This window comes from Malania oleifera, chromosome 3 (assembly GCF_029873635.1).
Source record: "Malania oleifera isolate guangnan ecotype guangnan chromosome 3, ASM2987363v1, whole genome shotgun sequence".
NCBI classification, from domain to species: Eukaryota; Viridiplantae; Streptophyta; class Magnoliopsida; order Santalales; family Ximeniaceae; genus Malania; species Malania oleifera.
The window spans coordinates 97,234,121-97,261,919 of record NC_080419.1 but is presented as its reverse complement, the minus strand read 5'-3'; the positions used below and the strand labels follow the sequence as shown (position 1 = coordinate 97,261,919).

General features: G+C 37.3%; 1 protein-coding gene across 1 annotated transcript; it reads left to right on the top strand.

Moving 5' to 3' along the window:
• Nucleotides 1-25,399, top strand: LOC131152367 (uncharacterized). Its single transcript, XM_058104213.1, has 3 exons — nucleotides 1-494; nucleotides 24,264-24,386; nucleotides 24,827-25,399. Exons 1-3 carry the CDS (start codon nucleotides 341-343, stop codon nucleotides 25,036-25,038), a joined length of 489 nt encoding a protein of 162 aa, XP_057960196.1. The 5' UTR covers nucleotides 1-340; the 3' UTR covers nucleotides 25,039-25,399.
• The last annotated feature ends 2,400 nt before the right edge of the window (nucleotides 25,400-27,799 follow it).

Genomic DNA, 27,799 nt, shown 5'->3' with positions numbered 1-27,799 from the left:
ATATCACAAGCATTAATCCTAATTAAGCTAGTCTACTTTTAATTTCAACTTGGAATTTAGTGCACATCTTTTTTTTTTTTTGTGATTGGACACAATGTAAGTGGCAAATTTAATTTGACAACATTCCGTATGAACACTGGATTTGCCCCGTAGAATCAACTTATTCTTGAGAATTTTGAAACCAAACAGATCCGAAGCAAGGCGCACGCCTCGTCGGCCGTCGCGTCCCCAAAACATCCCACCCGTTTCTTCCCAAGCAAGTGTGCATTTCTCTCCTCTTCAGGAAGACCCCAGCTCCCTTTGTCCGTCTCCGTCTCCGTCTCCCTGGTCTCTCTTTAGAATGGGAGCTGGCCGTAAAGTCCCTATTTCGTTGGACGGAGTGAGGGACAAGAACTTGATGCAGCTGAAGAAGCTCAACACAGCCCTGTTCCCCGTCCGCTACAACGATAAATACTACGCCGATGCCCTCGCGTGCGGCGAATTCACTAAGCTAGGTCCGTTTCCTTACATGGGTCTTGCTTGTTTTTGCATTTTATTTAATGGGTATTTCTTCTCTGGCACCGTCAATTATCTCTGTGTTCCTTTTTATAAAAAAATAAAATAAAAATAGTGGGCGCTTCTTTCTAGATTCTAGGGTTCGCGTTCTGGCATTGACAGTTGTTTATAATGTATGTCTGCATCTGTGTATGTCTCTTTGTGCGTGTATTTGTGGGTGCTACAACGACGAAGGGTTGTTGATTTTAGTATTGGCTTTTGGTAGCTTTGATTGTGTTGTATCGTCTGCCGTTTGATGTGTCCGGGCATAAGGAAGATTTGCTTAGGCCATTAGTTTTATTTTTTCAGTTATCAGTATTGGAGTAGCTTAATACTCGAGCTTTCCTGCTTTCTGTCTATCAACGTCTTATTTTCTAGTCACATAGGTAGAATGCATAAAACCGAGATTTAAGGTTTGTTTTTGTGGAAACAGGTCTATAGTTCATTTAGCATGTGGAGCTACTATTTCCTTTGGGTTGCTGCCAAGGTTTCTTGATTGTTGGGGTTGAATTTTTGTTTAAGGCACAATATAGACCTTAGTCAGCAAAAGAGGCACAGGAAAGATTCTTTTGTTTGAGAATGTTAGGTAAGTTAATGTCGTGAGCAGTGAGAAACTTCCCTACTTACCCTGCAAAAGGTCTTTTAGATAAACGAGAGCAAACCCCTTGAGTATGTGTAATCATTGAGCTTGTTAGGAGGGATACTCAGGTTATTCATTTATTCAGTTCTGTTAAAGCTCTATATCCTGAGTAGGGATGTGACACTTCGCTGAGGATCATTTGCCTCTTGTTAGATCACTTGCTACTTTTTACTAATTGGTATGGTATACCATCATCCCTAGAAACTGAACTAAAGTTTATGGGAATTAACCGGAGATGCATATCCAACTAATCCAAGAGAATGATGCATGCTGCAGTATAGGAATCAACTTCCATATTATCTCTAGCTGTTGTCTAAAAGTATGTTGCAGGTATATGTGTTTCAACTTTCAAAGCTTCATACGCTAGGTCTAGTGCATCACTACTGTACACATGAGCAAACAACTTTTCTTTTATGGCATAGTTTCAAGCTGTGGGTGATTTAATGATGGCATAATATGGTGAATTCACTTGGCATGTTATATACAAGAAGATTGAAAGAGCATAGCAAAACTTATTGGGCATGAAAATTCTGCATGTTCATCTTCTTTTTCCAATAAATCACTAGATGTCTTTAAGGTTAGCTGTGTTTATTCCTAAATGTCCTATAAATTATGGGAGCAAAAAATGGAAAACTGCTTTGGTTGATTCAATCCTAGAAATCTCAATTCGGATCCTGTTGACACATGGAAATTCCCACTTTCCTGACTTGGTCAATGTGAATGAATTTCCCCTTTTGCGAGACGTGTAATTTCCCTGATGGGGTATTGTGATGGACTTTGATATCTGGTTCCACCTTTTTCTAGGATTCACTCGCATGGCAATACCCCTAGAGCAGCTCCAATACCAAAAGTAAGTGCTTGGGCATGTCCATAGTGGTATCATGACACTTTGCTCAGTTGGCTCGTGAACAAGTGCTATAGACTTTATAAAGGAGGGCATTGAATTGTGGTATTATGATATCACTTAGTCTGCGTAGTTGATACAATCTTTCATGAGAAAATACATGGCAATTGTTGTATCTTCTTTCCTCTTTCCTTTTCTTAACGCCTCTCTAGAGTCCATAATTTTCCTTTCTCATTAGTTATTTATTTTCAAAATCAATTACATATGCATCAACATTCTAGTCTGGTTTTGTCAAGTTCTTTTTGACAACAATTGACCTGCTCATTTGTTTCTTGAGCTAAGATTGAACAAAGTTTGAATTTGTAGTTAAGCTGAATCTATGCCAATGGCAAACATGTGTGAGAAGGAAAAAGGGAGATATGGGAGATTGAATGGCTATGGATGGATCAGAATTATGTTCTAAATTCTAATACCAATTGATGATGCATTCATGAGAGAGAGAGAGAGAGAGAGAGAGAGAGAGAGAGGAGTGAACAGCTACCATGGCAATGCATCACCAAGAGGTGCATGATAATTCTCAATAAATTCTACTCGCTAAGGTAATGCATTGCATAGGCTAATGTTGGTTCTAATTCAATTAAAAGTAGGGTTACCAGCTTGGGAAACAAAAGTATGTCAAATGCTAGAGAAGAAGAAAATAGAATATCTTGTGTTTAATTTCAATAACCAGCTAGAAAAAAATCATGTATGGTGCTACAAATCTGTTTTTTTTTTTCCTCATAGATAATGACCTAAGTCTTGTTGATTTGATTAGGAAGGTTTGGTTTCACTCCATCGTATTAGTTGGCTGAATTGCAGAACTGGACGATCTTGAGCTTCATTTATCCAATTCCAATCTATGTTAAGTGCTTGCCAATGCAAATAATTAGGGCTTAATGCTGACCTTTGACGTTAGAAACTTTGTCTTGTGCTTTCTAGAAGCTAGCAACTGCACATCTGGATAAAAAAGACACAGATTAGGCTATATGCCTTTTTGCAGCAGTCTTTTCATTGTGCTGACACCTCTCTTGTTTGATAAACCCCTAGAAAGTTGTTGATACAATTAGCAGGGGCTTTGTTAGTCCAACATAGGGCATGGTTACTCATTTCCTAGCATTTCGCGTGCTGAAAGTCCTTATTATCCTCTATGGCAGGTGATTTGCTACAAAATAGACTTTTAAGATTGTGTTTTCTCTCTATCCATGCTAGTGTTTATGCTTTCATCATTCACATAAGTTACCATATAGTTAATTGCTAGACCATTTAGAGTACTTATTCCTTTTATTGTCATTATCTGCCCTAGAATTTGAAATGAGCCCACTTGATGTGGATCACACTTAGTGAGAAACTTCGTCTCTACCATAGGCTTGAACATAATATTAGGTCTTGAAGAAGTTGTAATACATAGAGTTAAAGCAAGTTGGTAAAATGTAGAGGTGCTTGGGCTTGTGTGTGATTATAGAATACCCTTAAAATTGAAACGAACATTTTATAAGACGAGTATAAGGCCAGCTATGCTATATGGATTGGAATGTTGGACTGAAATGAGAATGCTTAGGTGGATGAGTGATATTAAAGATAAACTAAAGAATGAACGCATTCGTGTTAAGTTAGGCATAGAACCTCTAGAAGATAAGATAAGGGAGGGGTATGGTTTGGGCACTAGCAAGGACTTAAATTTCAGTTGAAATGTCGAAATTTGGACCGAAATTTCGAGTTTCGAGGGGTCCCAAAACGAAATTGAGATATAGATTTGATTTTGTAGAAATTTGACCGAAATTTCAAGATTTTGGTGAATTTCGAAAATTTTGGCTGTTCTTTCGAAATTTTCTGGAAATCATGGGAAAAAATAATTGGAGGGGGAAATTTTAGTGCTGTTCTCTGCCTTTGTTTTGTTTTTTCCACGTGATTTGTTGGCTTTTTTTTGTGCAACCCGTGAATATACAGTGGAGACTGGCGAGATTTGAGTCAAATCTCAGTTCACTACTTTTGAGCCATGACAAAGAAAAAAGAGATCTTGCAAAGATGCTCTACAGATGTAGGCCAGCTATTCCACAAATTCATTAAAAGGCTGAAGATCCTACCGGCTACCAATGAAAATATCTACACAATAATGCAAACAAAATGAAATTTTTTTCCATAAATTAGCTCGTAGCATGCATTAGGATACATAACTCAAGGTCCTTGACAAAAGACTTCTTCTTCTTCCATCTTCCACCTTCAAACTTGAAAAAAAAAAAAACGCTAGGTTTCAGTTGCCTCCTGCCTCCACCTTCGAACTCTGAAGAGCCCTAGCCTTCGGCTCCCTTCCAGTGCTCCAACCCTTCGACCCTCTCCCTCTAGCCTTTTGCTTCACCCTCCACCTCCATATCCCAAGTTGCAGCCAGCAGCAGCACCTCCTCCCATCGCTGCAATCTCCCTCTCGCAGAGCTGCAAACATGACACGACCAAGCCGAGAGACTCGAGACTTGAGTCCACAAGTAGTAGCACAAAAAAAGAAAGGCAAAGTTGGTTGCTTGGTTTTAAGTTTTAACTTTTAAGTTTTAAGTTACTTATATTCATTTTTTATTTACTTAAAATCTCCCTTCTCCCCAATATATTTACGAGATTGCCCCTCCTTAGATACATTTTCCCTATTAACCTTTACCATTTACCTCCTTAATCCTAGATTGCTAGTAAATAGTAAATAGTAAATAGTAAGTTTAGTAACTAAATAAAATTAGAGTAATTTGTTATTTATTAGCTTATTATAGACTTATAGTATAAATTATTTCATTTATTTGAATAAATTAATTTTCAAAATTTATTACTTAGTAGTAATTTTGTAAAAATTATCATTAATTTTGTAATTTTAATTTAATAATTTAATATTTCTCTTAGTTATTAATTTATCTTGATTCAGCATCTAAATATTTTTCTTTTAAAATTGTAGAGTAACATTCAAATAATTTTCTTTTAAAATTTTAGAGCAATTTAACACCTAATCATTGTAGCCTAGTAAGTAAATAAATTAAATTAATTTACTACTGATTAATTTATTATGGTTTAAATTATTTCATTTATTTGTCTAATTTAATTTCCATAATTTATTAGTAATTTTGTAAATTATCATTATTTTTTTGTAAATTTAATTTAATATTTTAATGTTGATCTTATTTATTAATTTATATTGATAAAACATCTTAAATAATATCCTTTTAAAATTGTTGACTTATTTAACACTTTTTTATTGATTCATTGTAACCTTGTAGGAAAGCAACATTATCTGCAAAAATGTCTGAAGGAAGAAAACAAGATCCAGTAAGGGAACGTGGGTACCGGATGCCCAACATAAATAATGGATTTATTTGTAAATACCGCGGAATACAAATGAAGAGTGGTGGCGCAACAAGATTAAAAATGCACCTAGCAAATTATGGCAACAACATAATATAAAATTTTGCGACAAAGTACTTCCAGAAGTTGAGCAGGAAATGAAAATTGTTTTAGAAAGAAAAACAGCAGCTAAGGCAAAGAAAATAGAAGGAATGGAGGAAATAAAAAATGAATTGCGTGGGAACTTGATGCAACCACAAGAAATTGATGAAGAGGGCGATGCTGATGATATTGTGTACTCGTTTGACATTTCTCCCTATGAAATGTCTGCATATCATAGAACATTCTATGCTTCAAAATAGGCGGAATGGGAAAGAGACCAATCTTGTAGGTTTGCAGGTAGCCAACAAGGAGGCAATTGTGGGGTTGGTAGTAGTGGAGGGCGACCTCCGATGAGGCGATCTCAAAGTGTGAGAAAGTCAAAAACAGAGTCATATATTTCAAAGTCTTCTCAATATTACAAGTCAGACACAACAAAACAAGAAAGTTTGAAAAATTTATTCAAAGGAGGTAAAATAAAAGAAGAAATAAATAGGTTGATTTCAAAGTCTTTTATATATGATAATGTTCCACCTGAGAAGGCAAAATCACCTAATTTTAAAAACATGGTATGGGGTTGCCAAGTAGCTAGAATGGGAGTCGATCCACTGACACCTTATGAAATTAGAACAAAATACCTTGATCTAGAGGTAAAAGAAATGGAAGGCTATGTAGAAGAAGTGAAGAAAAAGTGGGCCATGTATGACTGCATTGTAATGTGTGATGGATGGACAGACCCTACAAAATTATCTATCATAAATTTCATGGTTTACTCGAAAGGAAGCACAATTTTTCTGAAGTTAGTAGATGCTTCTGACAAAATAAGACTATGAATGCTTATGTTCCCTATTGAAACATGTTGTGCAAGAGGTAGGAAAGCAACATGCTGTCCAAGCGGTGACCGATAATGACAGCACCTACAAGAAAGTAGATCTAAAATTAATGAAAAATTTCAACTTGTATTGGACTCCTTGCGCTGCCAACTGTATTGATCTCATTTTTTAGGAGATCAGAAAAAGAGAGGCAATGAGCCTAGTGTGATCTTGCAGGGGAGACAAATCGCTAATTTTATATATAACTATGGATGGTTGCTTGCTAAAATGATGGAGCACTATCAAGGGGATATTGTATGTCCAGGAGCTGCCACACGATTTGCTACCAACTACATTGACCTTGATAGCTTACAAAAAATAAGACTATGCTTAAAATCTCTATTCACGTATGATGAATGGGATGAGCATGCTCTTAGTCGAACAAAATTGGGTAGAGAAATTGAAAGTACAGTTCTTAACCATCAATTTTGGGATAGAGTGACAAAAGTTTGTAACATTTATGAGCCTATATATCGAGTATTGCATATAGTTGATTGTGAAGTGTGACCAATGTTAGGAGTTGTATTTGAAGCAATAAGGGTGATGAAAGAGGCCATTAAAGTAGGTGCAAGAAGTGCAAGATGAGTTCTCAAAGTAATCAATGACCGGTGGGAAAGAACCCTTGAACATCCTCTTCATGCAGCATGTATAAAATATTTATAAATTTTAAGAAATTCATATATCAAATTACTTATTACATATTTATATTTTACTTTAATTGATTGACAACTTATTGTTTAAATCCAAAATGTTAATACAAAGAAGGTGTTGGGGAAGTTCTTATTTTCTTGATGCAGTTCATAAAGTTTTTAACACCCTTGAGGCAAATTCCTCTAGCCTGGATCAAATTGGAAATGAGGTATATTTTCAAAATAAAAATTAAATATAATAAGTCTTAATCCATGTTTAATTATTGAATAACAAATTTTTTTTTAGATTATTCTATTTAGAGATGCAAAAAGAAGCTTCAGAGAAGCAACTGCTAAAGCAGCTAGGGCAATCATGACATCTGGTAAGTATTTATATATAAATGTATAATACAAAGTTACAAACTTCAAGTGCAATCTACTAAGTATTAACTTATGTTCTTAAAATATCTTGCATAACTGTTGGTGGATGATGTATGGATCAAGTGCTCCGATCCTAAGGAAGCTAGTATTGCACATTTTGTCACAAACTACATCTTCATCAGCTTGTGAACAAAATTGGAGCACATTTACACTCATTCACACAAAGCAAAGAAATAGACTAGCCTACACCATACTTTAGCAGCTTGTTTTTTGTTATTACAACATGAAACTTCAAATAAGAGATATGGAGGTCGAAATGGACAAAAATGGTTGGACAAGATCCCCTGGACCTTCTTGACATATCAGTTGAATTGGGTGATGAGGATAAGTATCCACTTTTCCAGTGGATTAGACTATCCCATCTTGATGAACAAGACGGAAGTCCCCACCCACAAATGGCCAAGCATGCATGAGATGATTTTGGCATTGATACTAATCAGGTGATGATAGAAGAAGTAATATCTAGCAGTGATGATTCACTAATGAATCTTGGGTTTAGATATGAAACTTCATCCACTATGTCCTCAGGTGGTGATGATGATAATGACAACAACGATGCTGGTGGTGACAGATCTAACCCCGGCGATAGTAGTGGGCAAGGTGGTGATGGTGGGGATTATGGAGGAAATGAGGGATGACAAGATTATAGACCAAAAGTGGAATATACACATCCTCCTCAACTAGAAGATGAGGGTCCACAAAGAGAAACGCGTCCAGTTGATAGACAGTACCGTTGTAGAAAGGTAAAAGGGAAGATGCATCAAATAGAAGAGAAGACCGTTCCCCTTAGTTTGGAATCTATGAGTATAAGAATAGAGCATGACTCTAATAGTTATAGTGGTTATGAATCTACACGGAACAATTCCTTACAATCTACATATGGACAACCGTTTTCTTATGCATATGAGAAGGCACAACAATATGGAAATTGACAACCACATTCCTATGGGTATGAACAAACAGACCAAGAATATGTATGCCCAGTATGCAAATGCAAAACAATTCTATGGACATATACAACAAGTAGAACATACAAGAAGACATCCTAGTATTGGAAGATCTTCTAGCTGAGTAGAAATTGCCATGAACCAAATGACTATGGAGGAGTATGAACAACACATGTACACCTATAAATATTTTGGAAATTATATGACATGGAGTAATTATTGTAAACAATATATGTCATCTCGAAATCCCAATGATAGGAATAGGAGAGATGACTTTGAGCCACCAAGAAACTCCATGTGGTATTAGATAATTAAAAGTATGATATTTATTGAAAATGTAGTTGTTTAAAATGATAATTTGTTGGTTTAAATCATCAAAGAATAGCTTCAAAACTTTATAATCAATTGATGTTCTTCACTTCATAGTTTGTTTTGTGATATGCAATTTAATATCCTACACACTAAAAAATTGTTACATATACATTTTTTTAATGTATTTTGATACCATATTAAGCATAATAATCTATTTTAATATTTCCAAAAGTTTTATTGTAAATTTCCATCATTTACTATAAATTTCCATAATTTCTTTAAATCAAATTCAAAATCGAAATTTCCATCAAAATCGAAATTTACGTCTTTAAGCACTAGTAGGCCAACTAATGCACCAATAAGGAGGAGTGAGCTAGTTAATGTTAATGGCAGTAGAAGGGGAAGGGGTAGATCAACAATAACTTGGACTGAGATAGTGAGAAAGGATTTAACAACCCTCCATATGTTAGAGGATATTGCCTAAGATCGTGCAAATTGGCAAAAAAAGATTCGTGTAGTTGACTCACCTATCCAGACATAATGCGTGGTGTTTTTGGTTGGTCTTTATGACTATCTAGGGTTTTATGATTTAAATATTCTACATTTTTATGTTGGTCAAATCTTTAGAGATTTGATATTATGTTTCATTAATTTGGACTCAATATTATTTCTAGAGATTGTTTCCTTTGTTAGTATTAGGAGAAGGTCTATTTGAAGGCTTGACATGTAACTATGAGAGGCAGATGGAATATTGAGCATTAAACCCCTAATTGAGTTTTTATTTATTTATTTATAAATAAATTTCCTTTATATTTTCCTATTGTTTTCTCTTATTTTCCTGCATCCTTCTCTTGTGCCAATCGTTTGTGCATTGAGTTGTACTAGAACCTCATATTGACCTTCGCCACAGCTTCACCACAGCCAATATACAGTCACCAGTAATCCTCTGCCTTCCAGAATCCCAGCACTGCTGCCATCATTCTCCTCAGCCATCACATATCTTCTAACAGTCACTGCCCAGCACCAACAGCACAAAACCCTTCTCATCCATCATTCATAAACCATTACCCTTCCAAGCTTACCCCCAAGCTTCACCAATTAACACATCCCAAACCTGATTGCTCTTCTTCAAACAACTACACTGAAACATCAATCACAAAACAATCCATCACATACTGAAAACCCATTTGATTTGCATTATTTTCTGGGGAAGACAAGCCAAGAAGCAGTTTTTTTGAAAAAATTGTTGTTGGCCGCTGCCGTAATTGAGCAGGTGTAGCTGAGAACCAAAAAAAAAAATTGCTGCTGCTACTGCATCGCCACCATCTTCATCCTCTATTGAGAAGCCCAACGAACAGTTCTTCCTTGCTGAATCCTGAATCATCCACCAAAATCTTCTTTCCATTCGATCACAAGCCATGTCTAAAGCACCAGAATCTTCGAAGCTTCAACTGCAATAATCACAATATTGCAAGCTGCCTGCTGTGCATCCCACCATTGCAGATTTGTAGCTCTGCCATCTTTCTTCTGCCTGTGCTATTGAATTTAAGAATTTCCCAAATTCCTAACCGAATTAAGCCCCCATCCTCGTACTTCTCTTTTTAACTTTATACCCTTCCTGCAAAGAACAACAAAGCCCAACCCATAACCACATAAGCCCAACTGACTTTCATTATAACAGTCCACTGAGATCAACCCAAACTGTTGACTAGCTTGTAACTCTGGCTGTGCCCAAAGCAGGACTGGCCCATTTTTCCATTTTAGTTAGTTCACTCAAAAAGGAAAAGCTGCAATAAATATTAAAAAAAAAAGAACACAGAGCAAAAAAAAAGAGCAAAAAAGGTAGCAAAAAAAAAGCTCTCGTCACTTGACGGGAATTTTTTTGTCCTTTTTTTCCCACTCTCATTTGTGATATTATGCTCTCTTCCGAACAACAACTTGGCTTGTTGGTCCACACTCTGTTTCTCAACAAACTCGTCAACAATTTCAAAGTTACTCATCGAATTGCTATAAATCAACCCAATTATCTTTGGCAGGACAGTCAGACATTCAATTAGTAGGCTTTTAGACTTCGAGAAAGGTATGACTTCCAACTTTGAAATTGTGATTGATAGTTCATTAACTATTGTGCCCCTTTACATTCTTCTTTTGCCAATTTAATTTTTTTCTTTTTTCAAAAAAACCTCTTGCCGTGCCTGTGCTAATTGCACCTGGCCTACTTGACATATTCTTCCTACCATGAACGTTGGAAACTTAAAACAAACTCATGCTACAGTGGAAAAAGAAATTGAGAAGATCGAAGCTAACCATTCCCATCTTCAAGAAATTGTTACCTAGATCCACGACTCAGTTAACCAACTCTTGTAGACCCTCACAAAATTCTGCAAGAGGCTAATTTTCACAATGAGATAACAAATCTGAAAAGTCAACAAATAGAAAATCAACTCACCTTGCATCAAATTGTGTAGGAAACTACCTATATAGAAGGCCTAGGTAGAATGCTAAGATACCCAAATTTTTTAGTTGATCTAGGGACTCTAGTTGAGCTCCTAGTCAGGTATAGTACACTAATTCCTCCACAACTGTAACTCATGTGAGACCTATACTTGGTAACCTTCGTAGCTAAGCCATGGAGTATAAGCAACCTTAAGTTAGTCCATCATTGAGGATTACCACACCTTGAGTCTCTCATGAGGATATGGTGGTAGAGTCCATAGGGATTGAGAACATAGACCCTCACCCCTTTGGTCCAGAATGTAGGCGTCTAATTCTTTCAAAAGAATTGTTAATGGACTTGGTAGAACTACTAGATCTCAACCAACAATTTATATATTGTTTTAAATGCATTCTGATGGCATTACAAAGAAGTTTAAAGTTGATGTGCCTTTCTATGATGCTAGGTTAGACCCTACTATATTCTTAGATTGGCTACAAAAGTTAGAGGATTACTTGGAGTAGTATGCTATGTTTATTGCACCTCACATCTCATTTTCCAATATGAAACTTACTATCTCAAAACGATATTGGTACACAGTTTAGTGTGACTTAGAGTTCGCACATAGTTTAGTGAGAGGAGATAAGTAAATTGTTGAGAAAAGTATGTCCTTACATAGCCATTTGTTAGACTAATGATATAATATTATGCAGGTTAGCATTAATGTTATCAATTACAAACTCGTTTTGAGGACTTGGTGTTGCATTGCAATATTTCTTATGACTATGAACATCGTGTCTTTGTTAGTGGGTTAAAGATATGAGTTAAAGAGAGAGTTTTCCTTAAGATTTTTTGATTCTTTAAAGAGGGCCCACCATAAGAGTTAAAAAGATATCATAGGAATTTTTCGCATAAAGGAGGGACTCCCTAGGTTGGAATCATTTGTCAACCTAGATCAGTGACCTATGATAGGGTTGTAGAGCCATAGGTTCTTCTTGTTCCCGTAGGCCCAAAGAACTCTTATAGTGCTAATCCTTTAGATCTGCTAGGTAGTCAAATATGAACCAACACCCGACCACTTCCAATTCCCGCCACATCATGGCCACTTAACCCATACATTGAATGTCATCATTGCCATGCTAAGTGTCACGGGCCGACTATTTTCACACCTTTGTGAATGGACAGTGCGGCGCTAGCTAAAACACTCTTGCTTAACTAGCCAGCTTATCGTTTACCACAATTCATCAACGAAACACTTTCATTATCATTCAATCAAATATCAGCGGAAGCAGTAAGCGATTATGAAAGCAGTGGCAAGCAAATAGTGAACATTGAAGCAACGTAATTCATTAACAACACGTCCGTTAACATTGTGTGTTTAGCGAGGGAGGCAAGTAGGCTAAACATGTTGACAATAGCTAGTGAGTTTTACAAGATTGATGAACACTCACCCTCCCCTAAAGAGCTTTATATGAAAATATTATCTTGGCATTAGGAAACATCAAAGTGACCGAGGAGTCATACTGCCTTATTTGGCATACAGAGAAACAACTACTAGAAAATAAACTTACACTAGTATTTACATAATAGAAACCCATCACAAACGCACGAGACAAGCGATCATAGGCAAGCATAATGCCCTGAACAAGCTTGGCTCGTGACGCTCCCACACTTATGCGGTTGACGTCCTCGTAGACTTTGACGCTAGTCGTTAGGTACACTTCAACTTTGTCCACGAACGGTTACATATCGTCCAGAAATCTAGCTGATTTCTTCATCACCAAGGCCTTTCCACTTCACTAAGAACTCCTGCTGCTTCTTCCTTGAGGATATGAAGCCTTTGTATACAAGGATATCTTCAACTTCACGTTTGTTAGGTTGCACTGTCTTCAACTCTGCTCTGATTGACTAACTTTTGCTCGAATCATCGGTGTCGGCGTAGAATGGCTTGAGGCAGCTGACATGAAACACAGGATGCACTTTCATCCAAGTCAGAGGGGTCGATTCTGTAAGAGGCCTTCTCGACTTTGGCCAAAATGGGGATTGGTCCTTCATATTTGCAAAGTAATCTCCTATCTCGTCCTCGTAGTGACCTGATCTATTCAGGATTGAGCTTAACAAGCACCAAGTCACCTACGTTGAAGTGTTGCGGTCTTCTCCCCTAATCTGCCCACTTCTTCATCCGCTTGGAAGCTTTCTCCAGGTAGGCTTGAGCAATTTTTGCATTATGTTTCCATTCTCTGGTGAAGATGTACGCCTTGGGACTCTTTCCTCTGTACGATTCGTCCACTGTGTGAGGTAACAACGGCTGCTAGCCTGTAGCAGGCTCAAAAGGGCTATTGTTGGTTGTTGAGCTCCTTTGGGCATTGAAACAGAACTGAGCCACATCAAATAGTTGCACCCAATTCTTCTGGTTGGCATTGACAAAATGGCGGAAGTACTCTTCTAGTAGCCCATTGAATCTCTCTGTCTGTCCATCTGTCTGTGCATGGTAACTCGAAGAGATTTCAAGTTGTGAATCGAGGATTCTGAAAAGTTCTGTCCAGAAGTTGGTGAATCTTGAGTCTCGGTCACTAACAATGTCTTGGGGAACACCCCAATATTTCACAATATTCGTGAAAAACAATTGTGTCGTCTCCTCTGCCGAACAATACTTAGGTGCGGGTATAAACGTACCATATTTCGAAAACCTATTTATTACCGCAAGTACAGACCCTGCATCTCCCACTTTGAGTAGGTAGGTGATGAAGTCCAGTGAGACACTTTCCCACGGTTTGGATGATACTGGTAGGGGCTCTAGCAACCCTGCAATCTTCTTTCGCTCCACCTTGTCTTGTTGGCACATGAGACAAGTTCAAGTATAATGAACCACATCACCACGCATGTGCGGCCAATAATACCTCTGCTTCATTAGTTCTATCATTGGAGCCATTCTCTGCGAATAATCCTCTACAAACTTCTTGTAATAGTTGGCAAGGCCAAGAAAGGAACACAACTCTTTCACTGTCGTGGGGATCTTCCATTCTTGAATCGCCTTTACCTTCTCCATATCCCTCCGGATATGACCTTGCTTAATCACATGACCAAAGCATTTGATGCTTCGCTGAGCGAAATAGTACTTCTCTTTCTTCACATACAGACAGTTTCCCCTCAGCTTGTTGAACACCTTCCGTAGATGCTATTTATGTTTCCTTTGAAACAACACTGGTGCTCCCAACCTTGCTTTGGAAGGGCGAACATATCCCGTTTCTAACAACTCATCAAGATGTTTCCTCCGCTCTGCTAACTCTAGAGGCGCTATACAATATGACCCTTTAGCATGTGGTTTCACTCCTGGCAACAACTTGATCTCATGCTCCGCACCCTGCGTGGAGGCAATTTGTGAGGCAGCTTATCAGGCATCACCTCCTTGTACTCATCCAACGCTTGGATGGTTGTAGGCACCAACTCTTGGCCTACTTCTTCCTCTACCACCACTGTGACTAGATATGTTTGCTCACCCCTTCTCAATCCCTTTTTGAGTTGCATGGTTGAAAGGAACTTCCCATCGTCTCCTTTTGTCACAACGGCTTGCATCATGCAAGGGCGATCTCCCATCATACATAGGGAACCAGCAAAAGGCATCAGCATTGCCTTTGTTTCCCTTAGGAAATCCATTCCCAAAATGACTGGAAAGTCATCCAATGACACAGTTGTGAAATTCGCATGACCTTCCCACTGTCCAGGCTTCACACTCACTTGCTTGGCTACTCCTATAGTAAGCTTGGCTATAGAATTAACTGCTTTCATGTGTCTTGTATCCTTCTCCAATGATAAGTTGAGTCTCCATGCTTCCAGTTGCGAAACAAAATTATGAGTAGCCCTGGTATCCACCATAGCGCGGGTACTCTTTCCATTGATCCTCAAGTCCACAAAAATTAGTCCTTTTGCTTGTGTAACTTTTGGAGCATTTGCTTGCTTTTCCAATGTGCTCACCTGATGCATTGCACCCACCCTCAAGGTATCCTCCTCTTCTTCATCGCTTTCCACCACTTGTCCCAAAGTGGAAGCTTGTAAGACATTGGGTAATCCCTTGTGTGGGCACTTTAACTTTGCGAGGGTCTCGACACAAGTAGCATGAAATTTTACTCTTCCATTAGGTGTGTTGAACTTTTGAGACGATGAAGCTTCCCTTGAAGTTGATGCTTTATAGTCGACTCCCCCGCTTTTGGGTTTGCCCTTCTTGAAAGACTTTCCGTTGTTTCCACCTCCGCCAAACTCTTTGGACGAAGCAGTATTATCACCAGTATAGTCAGTCAAGCGTTCTGCGGCAGCTTGGGCGGTAGACAAGTCTTGAACTCTTTGCCTATGAAATTTTGTTCTTGCCCACGATTTCAACAACTCAAGAAAATAGAATAGCTTATCCTTTTCCAACATGTCCCTGATATCCAACATCAAAGTAGAAAATTGTTTCACTTATTCCCTGATTGACCTAGTATGCTTGAAGTCTCTCAGTTTTTTCCTAGCATTATACTCGACGTTCTTGGGAAAGAATTGGGCCTTGAGCACTCTCTTCAAATCAGCCCAACTATCCACTACACAACGTCCATTTTCAATTTCATTGTACTTGGTACGCCACCATAGTTGGACGTCACCAATCAAGTAAATGGTCGCAGTATCCACTTTCACCTGTTCTGAGGCCATCGTCACAACTCGAAAGTACTGTTCCATACCAAATAAGAATTTCTTGAACTCCTTGGAATCACAGGCACCCCCATACGTTTTGGGTTTTGGTACCTTGGTCTTGCTAAACCTCGGAGTGTTAAGAGTTTGCCCTAGCAAGAATCATCAGATTCATCTTTGCATCCGGATCAACTATTCGAGATTGCAAAGTTTCCACAGTATGGTGAAAGTCATCTGACATTTCACCTATCATACTTGCTTGATGCTTTGGTGATTCCATCGCTTTATCAATAAGTCCCTTCAGTTGGGCCATTTTTGCAGCCTCATTGTTGGCTGTTGTCTCAGCCTGTGCTTCTAGCACACTGATTTTCTCAGCATTGGTTGGTGCCATGATCATTTACCAAAGCTTTCCTAATCCCACAACGAAGGTAACTGAATTCACGTAGCAACTAGTCGAACTCTAATACCAGGTGTCATGGGCTGACTATTTTCACACTTTTGTGAAAGGACCGTGTGGCGCTAGCTAAAACACCCTTGCTTAACTAGCTAGCCTATCGTTTACCACAATTCATCCACGAAATACTTTTATTATCATTTAATCAAATATCAGCAGAAGCAGTATGCAATTATGAAAGCAGTGACCAGCAAGCAGTAAACATTGAAGCAACGTAATTCAGTAACAACACCTCTGTTAACATTGTGTGTTTAGCGAGGGAGGCAAGTAGGCTAAACACGTTGATAATAGTTAGTGAGTTTTACAAGATCGATGAACATTCACCCTCCCCTAAAGAGCTTTATATGCACATATCATCTTGGCACTAGGAAACATCAAAGTGACACCGAGGAGTCATACTGTCTTATTTGGCTTATAGAGAAACAATTACTAGAAAATAAACCTACACTAGTATTTACATGATGGAAACCCATTCCAAACGCACGAGACAAGCGGTCACAGGCAAGCATAATGCCTTGAACAAGCCCGCTCATGACAAAGGGACGCACAACAGACTTGTGATCTTAGGGTACCCTAATGATGGAACTAAAAGAAAAAAAGAACTACATCTATGAAAAGTTCGATCCACCTAAATTTGAGGAGTGAGGATGGGACCCTAATGCCTTTCTAAATGTTTTGATGTGTATAGTCGCCACTCCAACATACTCTTAGTTGTGGAAGCGTACCAGTGTCTTCTATAAGTTAAGTATTGAAATAAAGTTTATTGATCTTGTCATCGATGGGGGTGTTCCATGGTTGTAGCCTTGCCTATATAGAGTTTATTGGTTAGACAAGACTTCCTTGCCAATGTCTAGGTGTTGTAGGTACCTATTTGGTAGGTGCATGCTTGGTCGAAATATTATGTGATGTCTTGCCAATGGAGGTCACGAGTATATTACTCAATTATCCCTAGATCTATGAAGTTAATGCCCAAAACTTTGGGCAAGAGAACGCTTATATGTTCAAACATGGCAATGGGACAATAAACTTGCAACCTACTAAGCCCATCAACAAAACCATTACTCTAAACCACAATGTTTGGCACAAAAGGGTGCTCAATTTTGACTCTTAAGAAATTTAAATGGGAGGGAAAAGAATCAATCTTGGTGTTCGCATTAGCAATAAAAGGTGAGTTTAAGTTTGACTATGATGAGCCTCAACCGCCTAAGGTTATTGAATTGCTAAGTGAATTTAAGGATGTCACATCCTAAGAAGTGCCTGACTTGCCTCCTCTATGTAACATTCAAGATGCTATTGAATTTGTTCCTAGTCCTAGTTACCAAATCTCCCACATTATAGGGTGAACCCTTGGGAGCATATCGAAATGAATAGATAGAAGGATTGCTAAGGAAGGGACACATTAAGCCTAGTTAGTCCTTGTCTTATCCCAACTCTTTCGACTCCAAAAAAGGATAGCACCTAGGTAGTGTGTGTTGATAGTCAGGCCATTAAAAAAAATCACAATCAGGTATAGGTTTCCCATTCCTAGGTTGGATGATCTATTAGATCAATTGGGTTCTATGGTCTATTCGAAATTGGGTCTATGTAGTGACTATCACCGAATTGGAAAATAACTTAGGGATGAGTGGAAGACCGCTTTCAAGACTCTAGGTGGTATATATGAGTTGTTTGTCATGCCTTTCGGGTTGTCTAACACACACACACACACACCAAGTTTATGACTTTCACTATGGAACTACTCTGTCCTTTCTATGTAAGTTCTGTGTCTATTTACATGACATCTCGATCTACAATTAATCTAGAGGACCATCTTCATGTTTTTGTCATTACTCTTAGGTCTTCAAGGATGTATGTTGACCTAAAGAGATGTTTCTTCCTTCAAATTCTTGTCATTTTCTTAGTATATGTTGTGACAATGCTAGGTATTTCAGTAGATTTTGAGAATGTTAAAGCTATATTGAACTTGTCAAAGCCCAAAACTATTTTTGAATTTTGATATGGGTGTAGTTTTCATGGGCTGGCTACCTTTAACAACACCATGGCTCCTTTCATTGAATCCCTAAAGAAATGGGAGATCTATTGGTCTATGATTGCTGCTAGATCTTTCAAGGAGATGAAGCTCAAGATGTTTGAGGCACCTATTTTACACATCCAAACATTCTCTAAAGTCTTTGAGGTTGCTTGTGATGCACTTGGAATAGGTATTTATGGACTCTTAACTCAAGATGGTCACCCTTTAGCCTACTTAAGCAAGAAATTCAATGATGGAAAGTGAAATATACATATGGCAAAGAGTTCTATTTCATGGTGCAGTCGCTTAGTTATTGGAGGTATTATCTGCTACCCCAAGAGTTTGTCATTATATTATGATCACCTAGCACTTAAGTATCTACCCTCATAAAAAATCTTAGTGTTAGTGCTAGGCATGCTAAATGGTTTGAATTTCTCCATGAATACTCTTTTGCTCTTAGGCATTGTGTGGGTACTATGAACAAGCCTGCTGATGCTCTTAATCAATTTGTATAATTTCTGCACTCTATAAGTGTTCACTTTGTGGGCATTGAGCATATAAAGGATGATTACATTTTTTGTCCCGACTTTGGTGTCATTTCTAAAGAGGTGCAAAATGATAACTGTCATGCTTATATTGATTTTGTGGTTAGGGATGGTTATATGTTTAGAGGGACCAGACTCTATTTCCTCGCACTTCCCTGTGTGACTTTTGTTTGGGTGTTGCATGATGATAGCCTGGCTTGCCATATTTTTTGGTAGGGATTAAGATCACTCTTCTAGTTTAAGATAGGTTTTAGTGGCCCTCCTTGGATTGCATCTCAATGTTGCACCTGCCAATTAGTCAAGGCTAAGAAGAACACAAGAAGAACACTGACCTATATACTCTTCCACTAACTCATACACCTTTGGAAGAATCTTAGCCTGGACTTATCCTAGGATTGCCTGAAAAACTATTAGGGGTCATGATTCAATTCTTGTGGTGGTGAATCAGTATTTGGCTCCACAGTTTGTCCATATCAATAATCTCTAATCGGGATGTGAAATTTGTTAGCTATTTCTGGAAGACATTATGTAAATTTTCCGGTTCCCAACCAAAGTTTCATTTGCTTTTCAGTCTGACTTGATGGTCAACTTGAGGTGGTTAATTTTAGTTTGGGTGACTGACTTAGGTGCATAGTGGTGGATAAGCCTAGAACTTGGGATTTTTTGTTACCTATTACAGAATATGTATACAATAATTCATTGAATTGTTCTGGAAAGAGTCCTTTTGAAATTGTGCATAGTTATTCTTCTCGCCACCTGTTGACCTTATCCCCTTGCCACCCAACGCCCACACATTTGTGTCTTTTGCCCAACATATCCATGACCTTCATGTTCCTCTCAAACAAAATACTGCTATGAAAACTGCACAATATAAGCTAGCTGATGCTCACTGTAGACGTGTCGAATTAAATGAGGGTGACTGTGAGGGTTCGTACCAGTCTTGAACATTACTCCAAGCATTCTTTCTAAGAAGTTACATGCCTATGCGTCTGGCCTTTTTCGCATGTGGGCCCTAATGCATTTGTACTTTGAACTACCATCCAATACGAGCACTGTTCTCATTTTCAATGCTGAGGACTTCAACTCCTTACCAAGGCACCTTTGATCCTTGTGCATACAGATATCTCACCTTCTGGTACAGTGTCTCCAGTAGTTCCAGCTCCCATGCTTTCGATCTCTACTGCCCTCTTCTGCAGATCATGTTGTCGTAGAGTGGACCGATCACCCTATTTCCTACTATACATGGGTTTCCAAGTTGTTTCACCTAGATCTGGTTCTACTGTAGCAGTTCGTATGTCTTTCCTTGCCTACGATGAGTTTTTATCACCACGGGGGAATTCATGAGGATTGCGCTCAGCTAGAACTTTGTGTATACCATAGGTGTAGACATAATATAGGGTCTTTATAATTATCAAGGGTTTTATGATTTAAATGTTTTACGGTTATGTGTTGGTCTATTTTTAAGTATTTGGTATTATATTCCATAATTATATAGGATTTACTAATACTTCCTGGATATTGTTTAGGAGAAAGCCTATTGATGTGTAACCATGAGAGATTGGAACATTTAGAGCATTTAGCCCTTAGTGAGTTTTGTCTTCATTTTTTTTCTCTCTTTTAATTTCATATTCATTTTCCTATTGCCATTTCTTGTGCCTATTGGTCCTACACCACTAGCAATCGGTATCACCAATCAATTTAATCTAGCATAGCTCCACCATGTTTAGTAGTAAAGATTGTTCTAGAATGATTCGAAGGATAATGTATGATTCTTGAGCAGGTGGAAGTCAAATCTTCTTTTTGTCAGACCTAAAAAGATTTGACCAATATGAACAGATTTTTTTTTTCCTAATCTCTTTTCTACTTATCCTCATCTTTTCATCATTGTTCATATTTCTCTTAATAATATGTTTGTCCATCTATGTTGTTTCCATCTATTCGAAGCAAACAAAAAATGGAGGGAAAAATCAATTTTACTGAAAAGATTTACATCCTTGCATTCCTCGCCTATCAGGTTACAGAATCCAATGGGTTGGTTCCCTCCCTTGATATATGAAACCTATCCCTATTGTTGTTTAGCATGTGAGTATTGTAAGAAAATATCAAATATTGTTGAATATCCAAAATTTTCCCATTTGCTTGTCAAACAAACAAATTATTTATTTGATGCCTTAAAATTTAGTAATTCCTGGGTTTTTCATGAATACTTTCAATGATGCAAGTAATCTTGGAGTTATATCCAAATTTCCTGGATAACAGAAGTAGCTGGAAATAATAGAATGACAATTTATACTTATTATTAAAATAATTTTTTCCTCCTAAATTTCTTTGAATTTACGAACATATAGTTTAGTTGCTCCCAAAATATCTACTGCTATGCATGCCAGACACTTGTCAGCAATATGTATAGTTCCATGTGTATCTCCTGACAAGTTTAGATCATTTTTATTTTAAATTTTCATTTCTAAAAATTGTGCAGAACTTGTGCATTGTCTTTGTTGTGCTCTTGTTTATGGGAGTCTATAATTTTATGACTTCTGTATGTGATAAATTGTAGATCCTATCAAACACAAACCAATTGTTCATGTCCTTTGATTGTTCATCTATTCATGAAATCTTCTTAGGTCTTGACTCTCTGTGACACTGAATATTAGTGTTCTGATAATGGTTTTTAAACCCGGAACAGACCATCCAAGTGGACCCAACTGGACCATACAGGTCCAGGTAATGGCTTCAAACCAGAAATTTGAAGAGCTAGGGGTCTACCCAGCCAGACTTGGGCAAATTGGCTTTACATGACCATGTCCGGTGACCCAGACCCAGATGGTTTGATCCAGTGCCTCTCATAAATAAAATAAAAGGAGTTGTATTCAGGAAGGAAAACCCACGACCTTCACTGCTGAGAGATACTGGCCAGTAGAGCAACTGCTGTTTGTGTTTGAATCTGAAAAAATAATATAACGTAGATTCTATACTGTTAGATTCTATTAGGTTGTTTAAGACTCCCCTGCATGTGTAACACCCATTACTTCCCTAACATGGTATAGAGCTGGTTATCAGGAGGCCCTGGGTTCTAGATTTGTTGCCTGCGTTTATTGTATGGAGTTTAGAAAATTATTGTATTTCCTGTAATGGGTGTTACATGTGCATGGGAGTGTTAAATCTTGATATACATTGTTGGCCCATAACCTAATAGCTTAAGCTTTTAGGTAAAGTGGTTGTCTAACATATAGCATGACCTGAAATCCATGCTAGTACAGCCTTATCCATGCAATATGCATGCATACATGTGTGTAAAATTAAATATTTGACTTTAGTTCTGTGTTTGGAACTTAGAATGCTCCCAAACACAACCCAAAGAAATTTTCAATCAAATCAAATCCCTTCTTGCTTTTTTTAAATACTTCATGAATTGATCATATCTTATACCATAAGTAAATTTTTTAAATTGAATTAAATCCTCTATTACACGAGACCTTGCTTTACTTAGTCACTGGTCCAGATTTTGAAAAAGTGGTTTTGACTATCCATTCTGATTAGAGGGCAACTTTTCCTGTAACTTTTTCTTTTGGATCTCTTATTGCTTTCTTATTTCTCATCTGTTCATGGTGTAATTCAGTGGTACTTCGTGTAGTTTTCCAATTATTTCTTTCTAAGTTTTTGCTATAGTATTTTTCTGTGATTAGGAGGCAAATTGGAAAATATTTTTTTTTTTTTTGTGCCATCTGTGTGGCAAAACATTGTGATCGAATTTTTCTCCTCTCTGTGAAATTGGACAATTTTTTTTCGTATTTTCTTCTATATTTTCATGTATCTCATATCACACATCATGGAATTTTCAATCATTTTCTTCTGTCATGTTTAATTTTTATTTATTTATTTTTCAGTCATCAGAACGCAACTTTTCTTACCCCCTTTAGTTTTTTTATTTTTAATATCCAGTTTTTCTCCTGTTGTGTATAAAATTGGACAATTGTTCTCATATTGCCACAAAGCATTTTGTGATGCAATTTTTATTCTGTTATCTATGAAATTGGACCATTTTTCTTATTTCCTTCTATATTTTCTTGTATTTTTCCATTTTTTTCAAAGTTCACAAACATAAAATGTACTCATAATGTTTAATTTTAATGGTAAAAATAGGGGTATTTTTTAAATGAGATCATTTACCAAACAACTCAAATTGTTCAGTATTTAGTGATTCAACTAGTTCCAAATATTGTTTACTAATGTAAAGCTTGATTTAGTGTGCAAACAGTTAATTTACCAAAAGACACATTACTTATCTTCCTAGAGTTAGAAAAGATCATTCCAACATTTACAATTGTCAGCAACACGGGATCCTTGTTTGTGGGCTTGATAGATATTAGTGAGATTGCCAACTTGACTCAAAACATTAAGCTATGAAGTCTTGGATCTATCTTGGTACAGCAGTCACATTTCCTCATCACCCATCCCTAGTGGGACAACTCACAAATAGATATTCCTAACAAATCTCCCCCAGTGGTGAGTGCACCAAGTCCCCCTAAATTTAAAGATGCATAATCTATCCAAATTGCTCATGTGTTGCACACGAGTCAGGGTGTAGCATGGAATTCCCAAATGCAGAGATGATCACCAGGGCCCTGAATGCATACATCTATCCAAAAGAGAATCCGATACTTCTTGGTCGTGAATATCTGAATAGGATGAAGCCCCCGTGGATATCTTTGCTTCGGAACAAAATAATTAGAATTAGGCTCAGTCAACTGGAATGTTTATTATTGAGAAAAAAGGGGGGGGGGGGTTTGTACATGAATGAACTACCAACTTGACTGAAAATGTAAGCCATTATGTCTTCAATCAATTCATGTATATTAGGCTGTAACCCTTTTTCCCCACTCTTATCTGATGTGTAACAACTTGCAAGTGGATATTACTAACGATAATTGTCCGTGCTTGATAATTTTATGTTATTAAAAATGTTTTGCTTGTTTATATCGCGCACACACACACATGCCAAGGTAAACAGAGAGGGGGGCAGAGATGATTGCTTATTGGGAGACCATCCCGTAATTATCGTGTAGCCCATATTGTAGAGATAGTTTTCTTCATTATTTGATACATGTGGAGCATTGATGCTCAAGAATAAATGTTATATTGTGTTCTCTAAGGCCAATATAATGACTTGTAGTGTTAAATACAAAACCTGTTGATTTATCCATAGAAGTATACACAACACATACATGCAGATAAATGGAGATAAATATACACGTTTTCCATTAAAAAAGAAAAAAAAAAAAAAAAGACAATGGAGACAAATGTGTGTACAGTCTGCCCCACAAGGAATGTTAATGTTCTAAAGGACTCGTGATTAAGCATGCTTATGTATCAAGTTAGAAGTTGTACAGCACCCTAAACTTGTTGATGAGGCATCTCCTGCATTTGTCTCCGCAAAGCAATTCATCCTCAAGGATTACTCTTTTTTTTCTTTTTTTTTTCCCAGCATACTACAGCGACATTTGTGTTGGTTCTATTGCATGCCGGCTTGAGAAGAAGGAAGGTGGGGCAGTTCGTGTTTACATCATGACTCTGGGTGTTTTGGCACCATATCGTGGGTTAGGTGTTGGTGAGTAATTTTATTAATCTTGTTCTACTGCTGATATAGCATATAGAGGTTGTTGGGAAAGCCAAATAATCTTTGCTTGCTGATTACTATTTTTGTGTCATCTTAATCATTTTGATAATAAAGTGTAGGGTGCAAGTCTTAAAACATGTTCTTTTAAATGCTTCCTGGGTTCAGTAAACTTAAAACAACTGAGATCTGGTTCCTGCTAGAATGAATTCAGGCAATGTTATGCTTTCCCGTGCAGCCGCCTAAGTTTTGTGATTGTGTGGCAGTAGGGTCCAATTTCTGTTCTTTGAAATTTCATAATTGGAACATTTACTCTAGTAAATAAGAGCAAAATATGAAAAATTCGCCTTTTTCGTGCATGCATAACCAAATTTTTTACGTGAGAATTGGCAACTAGTGGGTTTAATTGATTTCCTCTGGTGGGTTTTGTGCAGGATCGAAGTTGTTAAATCATGTTCTTGATCTCTGCTCCAAACAGAACATTGCTGAGGTTTATTTGCATGTGCAGACAAATAATGAAGATGCCATCAATTTTTATAAGAAATTTGGGTTTGAAATCACAGAAACCATCAAGAATTATTATACAAACATCACCCCACCAGACTGCTATGTTCTTACCAAGTTCATTACTCAACCAAAGAAATAACATTTTAAAACTTAGTTTCCCATGGCACAATGGGGAATCCTTGGTTATTGTAGACTTAACTGTTGAACCTTGCCTTCACTTAAAAGGTGAAGTTTTATTGTCATACATATTTTTTTTAGTTAGACATGAATTCTGGGATGGGATGACTCAAATCCAGGACCTTGGCAATTACCAGAGCCTGGGTAGGCTAATCCTGGTCTTTATTTTCTAATTTTTGTGGTCGTAGAATGTTAAAACACAGAAATGAGGTGGGTGTTGCCTGTTGGCTCTTTAGCCCTTACTGCAGCAAATTTAAGGGGTGAAAATGTACTGAAGTTTTTATGATTTTTAAATGGACAAATGCTTGTATTATTGATCTTAATTCTTAACACAAATGAATAGTTTTCTTTGCCCGTCTCTCTTAAGAGATTGATGGACATTAATTTTTTTCTCTATGAATCAAATACTGATCAGTCTTAAGTGTCTTAAAAGCATGAACATGTAGTCTAAAACTACCCTCACAAAAAAGAACCTATTTTTATGTTGGATGAGCATGGCCGCAAGCTGGGTCACTCTGTAGGACTCTTGAACGGAAATGTAAAATTGGATGCTTAATTGCTCAAGCATGTTTCTATTTTGCAAGCCAGACAAAATGTTATATTGTGGGAGTGGAAGAAAATGTGTGAATTGTTTAATTCATTGCCTTTGAGTTCATGATCCTAAGTGTGTTTTGTTTGGCATTTTGAAATGCTTTTAGATACTGCACTAAACATTTTATAAATATAAGCATCTGATCATTTTTAGCAGTTTACTAGTGTGTGCTTAACAGTTAATTCTTGCAATCTGTCAAAAGCTCTAATAAAATGCAAGGGAAAAAAAAATCTGTTACCAACTGTGAAGTACAACCATAGTTGCCAATTGCAGCTACAAAGGAAAAAGGTAGCAGCAACCAACACTAAGGACTTGTTTGGGGAAATGAAAGCAGTTTGGGAGTTTAATAGAATAAAAAATAATTTCATTTTATTTTTGTAGAGCAGTAACATCAAACGGGCCCTTGGACTATCCCTTTGTACATGTGAGCAACACCTGAAAGCATCAGTTTTATGGCATCCCCTTTCTCATTTTATTATTATTTTTTAAAAATATATTAAATAATATTTTGTTTGAAAAATATTTCCTTGAATGTTGCTCATGCAATTGCGCTCGAGCTGGTCCAAAGATTTAAACGGTGAGAATGACCATTGAATGCCACGTGGTGGGCAAATCTAATCATCCAGTGAGATTTGCTCGGGGACTCTTCTTCTTTTGCTGGTTGAAAAATGTGGCCTTGCTTGTTCCTCCGGTCTGTTTGTCCCATGTATGCATTTATTTATTATGATTTCGGACTCCCACCACCCACTCCCTCACTCGCGCATGCTCTCCCACCTGAACAGACTGCAGATGCAGAATTGCAGATGGCGGTAGTAGTAGGAGCAGGAGGAAATCAAGTGGTCTCCCCCTGCATGCATTAGTAGTATTGGATTCCATTCAATTTAAAATTTTATGAGCATATATAGAGCAAACTGCATGCTACTGGCTAGGCTACCTAGCTAGCTACTATTATAATTATGTGTGTGTGGAGGCTGGCGTTGAATAATTTATTCAAAATTATTTTTTTAATGACTAGTCAAATTATTATAAATGACACTAAGTACTCATTTTTATAAAAACTTGGAACTTTTCAAGGAATTTTTTTTTTCTTTTTTTGATTTTTTATATTAAAATATTAAATAATATTATTGTAATTATATTACTCAACTATTATTATTTCAAAACTTATTGGAGCAACTGGCTTCCCAATCCCACTTAATCATTATTTAATATTTTAATATAAAAAAAATCAAAAAAAGAAAAAAAAAAAAAACTCCTTGAACAGTTCTAAGTTTTTATAAAAATAAGTACTCAGTGTCATTTATAATAATTTGACTAGTCATAAAAAAATAATTTTGAATAAATTATTCAATGCCGGCCTCCACACACACATAATTATAATAGTAGCTAGCTAGGTAGCCTAGCCAGGAGCATGCAACTTGCTCTAAATATCTATAAAATTTTAAATTGAATGGAATCCAGTACTACTGATGCATGCAGGGGAGGCCCCTTGATCGAGTGATCTTCTATTCATCCTTTTCCATTCCTCCTCCTCTTGCTGCTGCCATCTGCAATTCTGTATCTGCATGCAGTCAGTGTTCAAGTGGGAGAGCGTCCGCGTGTGAGGGAGTGGGTGGCGGGAGTCAGAAATCATAATAAATAAATGCATGCATGGGACAAACGGCTGAAGGAACAACCCAAGGAGACCGCATTTTTCAACCGGGCAGAAGAAGAAGAGTCCCCATGCAAATCTCACTAGATTTTGCCCGCTGCATGGCATTCAATGGTCATTCTCACCGTTTAAATCTTCACTGTTTGGTTCAGCAGGATTTGTTTAATTCTCGCTGGATTAAGCAGTGAGATTTGTTTAATTCTCGTTCGATTAAGTAGCGAGATTATGTGAACGTCATTCTGAGAAATATTTTACCGAACAGGATATTATTTAATATATTATTTTAAAATAATAATAAAATGGAAAAAAACTGGTGATGGTGTGCACAACAAAAAAACTGCTACATGAGAACGTAAGAAGGCACTTTTGGCAGCAACACCCTGCTAAAATTTAAGCTCAGCCAGAAATTTCTGCCATTAAAATTGGGTGGTAAATTGCATGGGTTAAGGAGGAGAAATATAGCAAGCATCAACTACCAAA

Coding starts and splice junctions, on each gene's coding strand:
- LOC131152367 (XM_058104213.1), top strand. CDS start 341: ATGGGAGCTGGCCGTAAAGTCCCTATTTCGTTGGACGGAGTGAGGGAC. Junction 495..24,263: donor CGGCGAATTCACTAAGCTAG/GTCCGTTTCCTT, acceptor TTTTTTTCCCAG/CATACTACAGCGACATTTGT. Junction 24,387..24,826: donor ATATCGTGGGTTAGGTGTTG/GTGAGTAATTTT, acceptor GGTTTTGTGCAG/GATCGAAGTTGTTAAATCAT.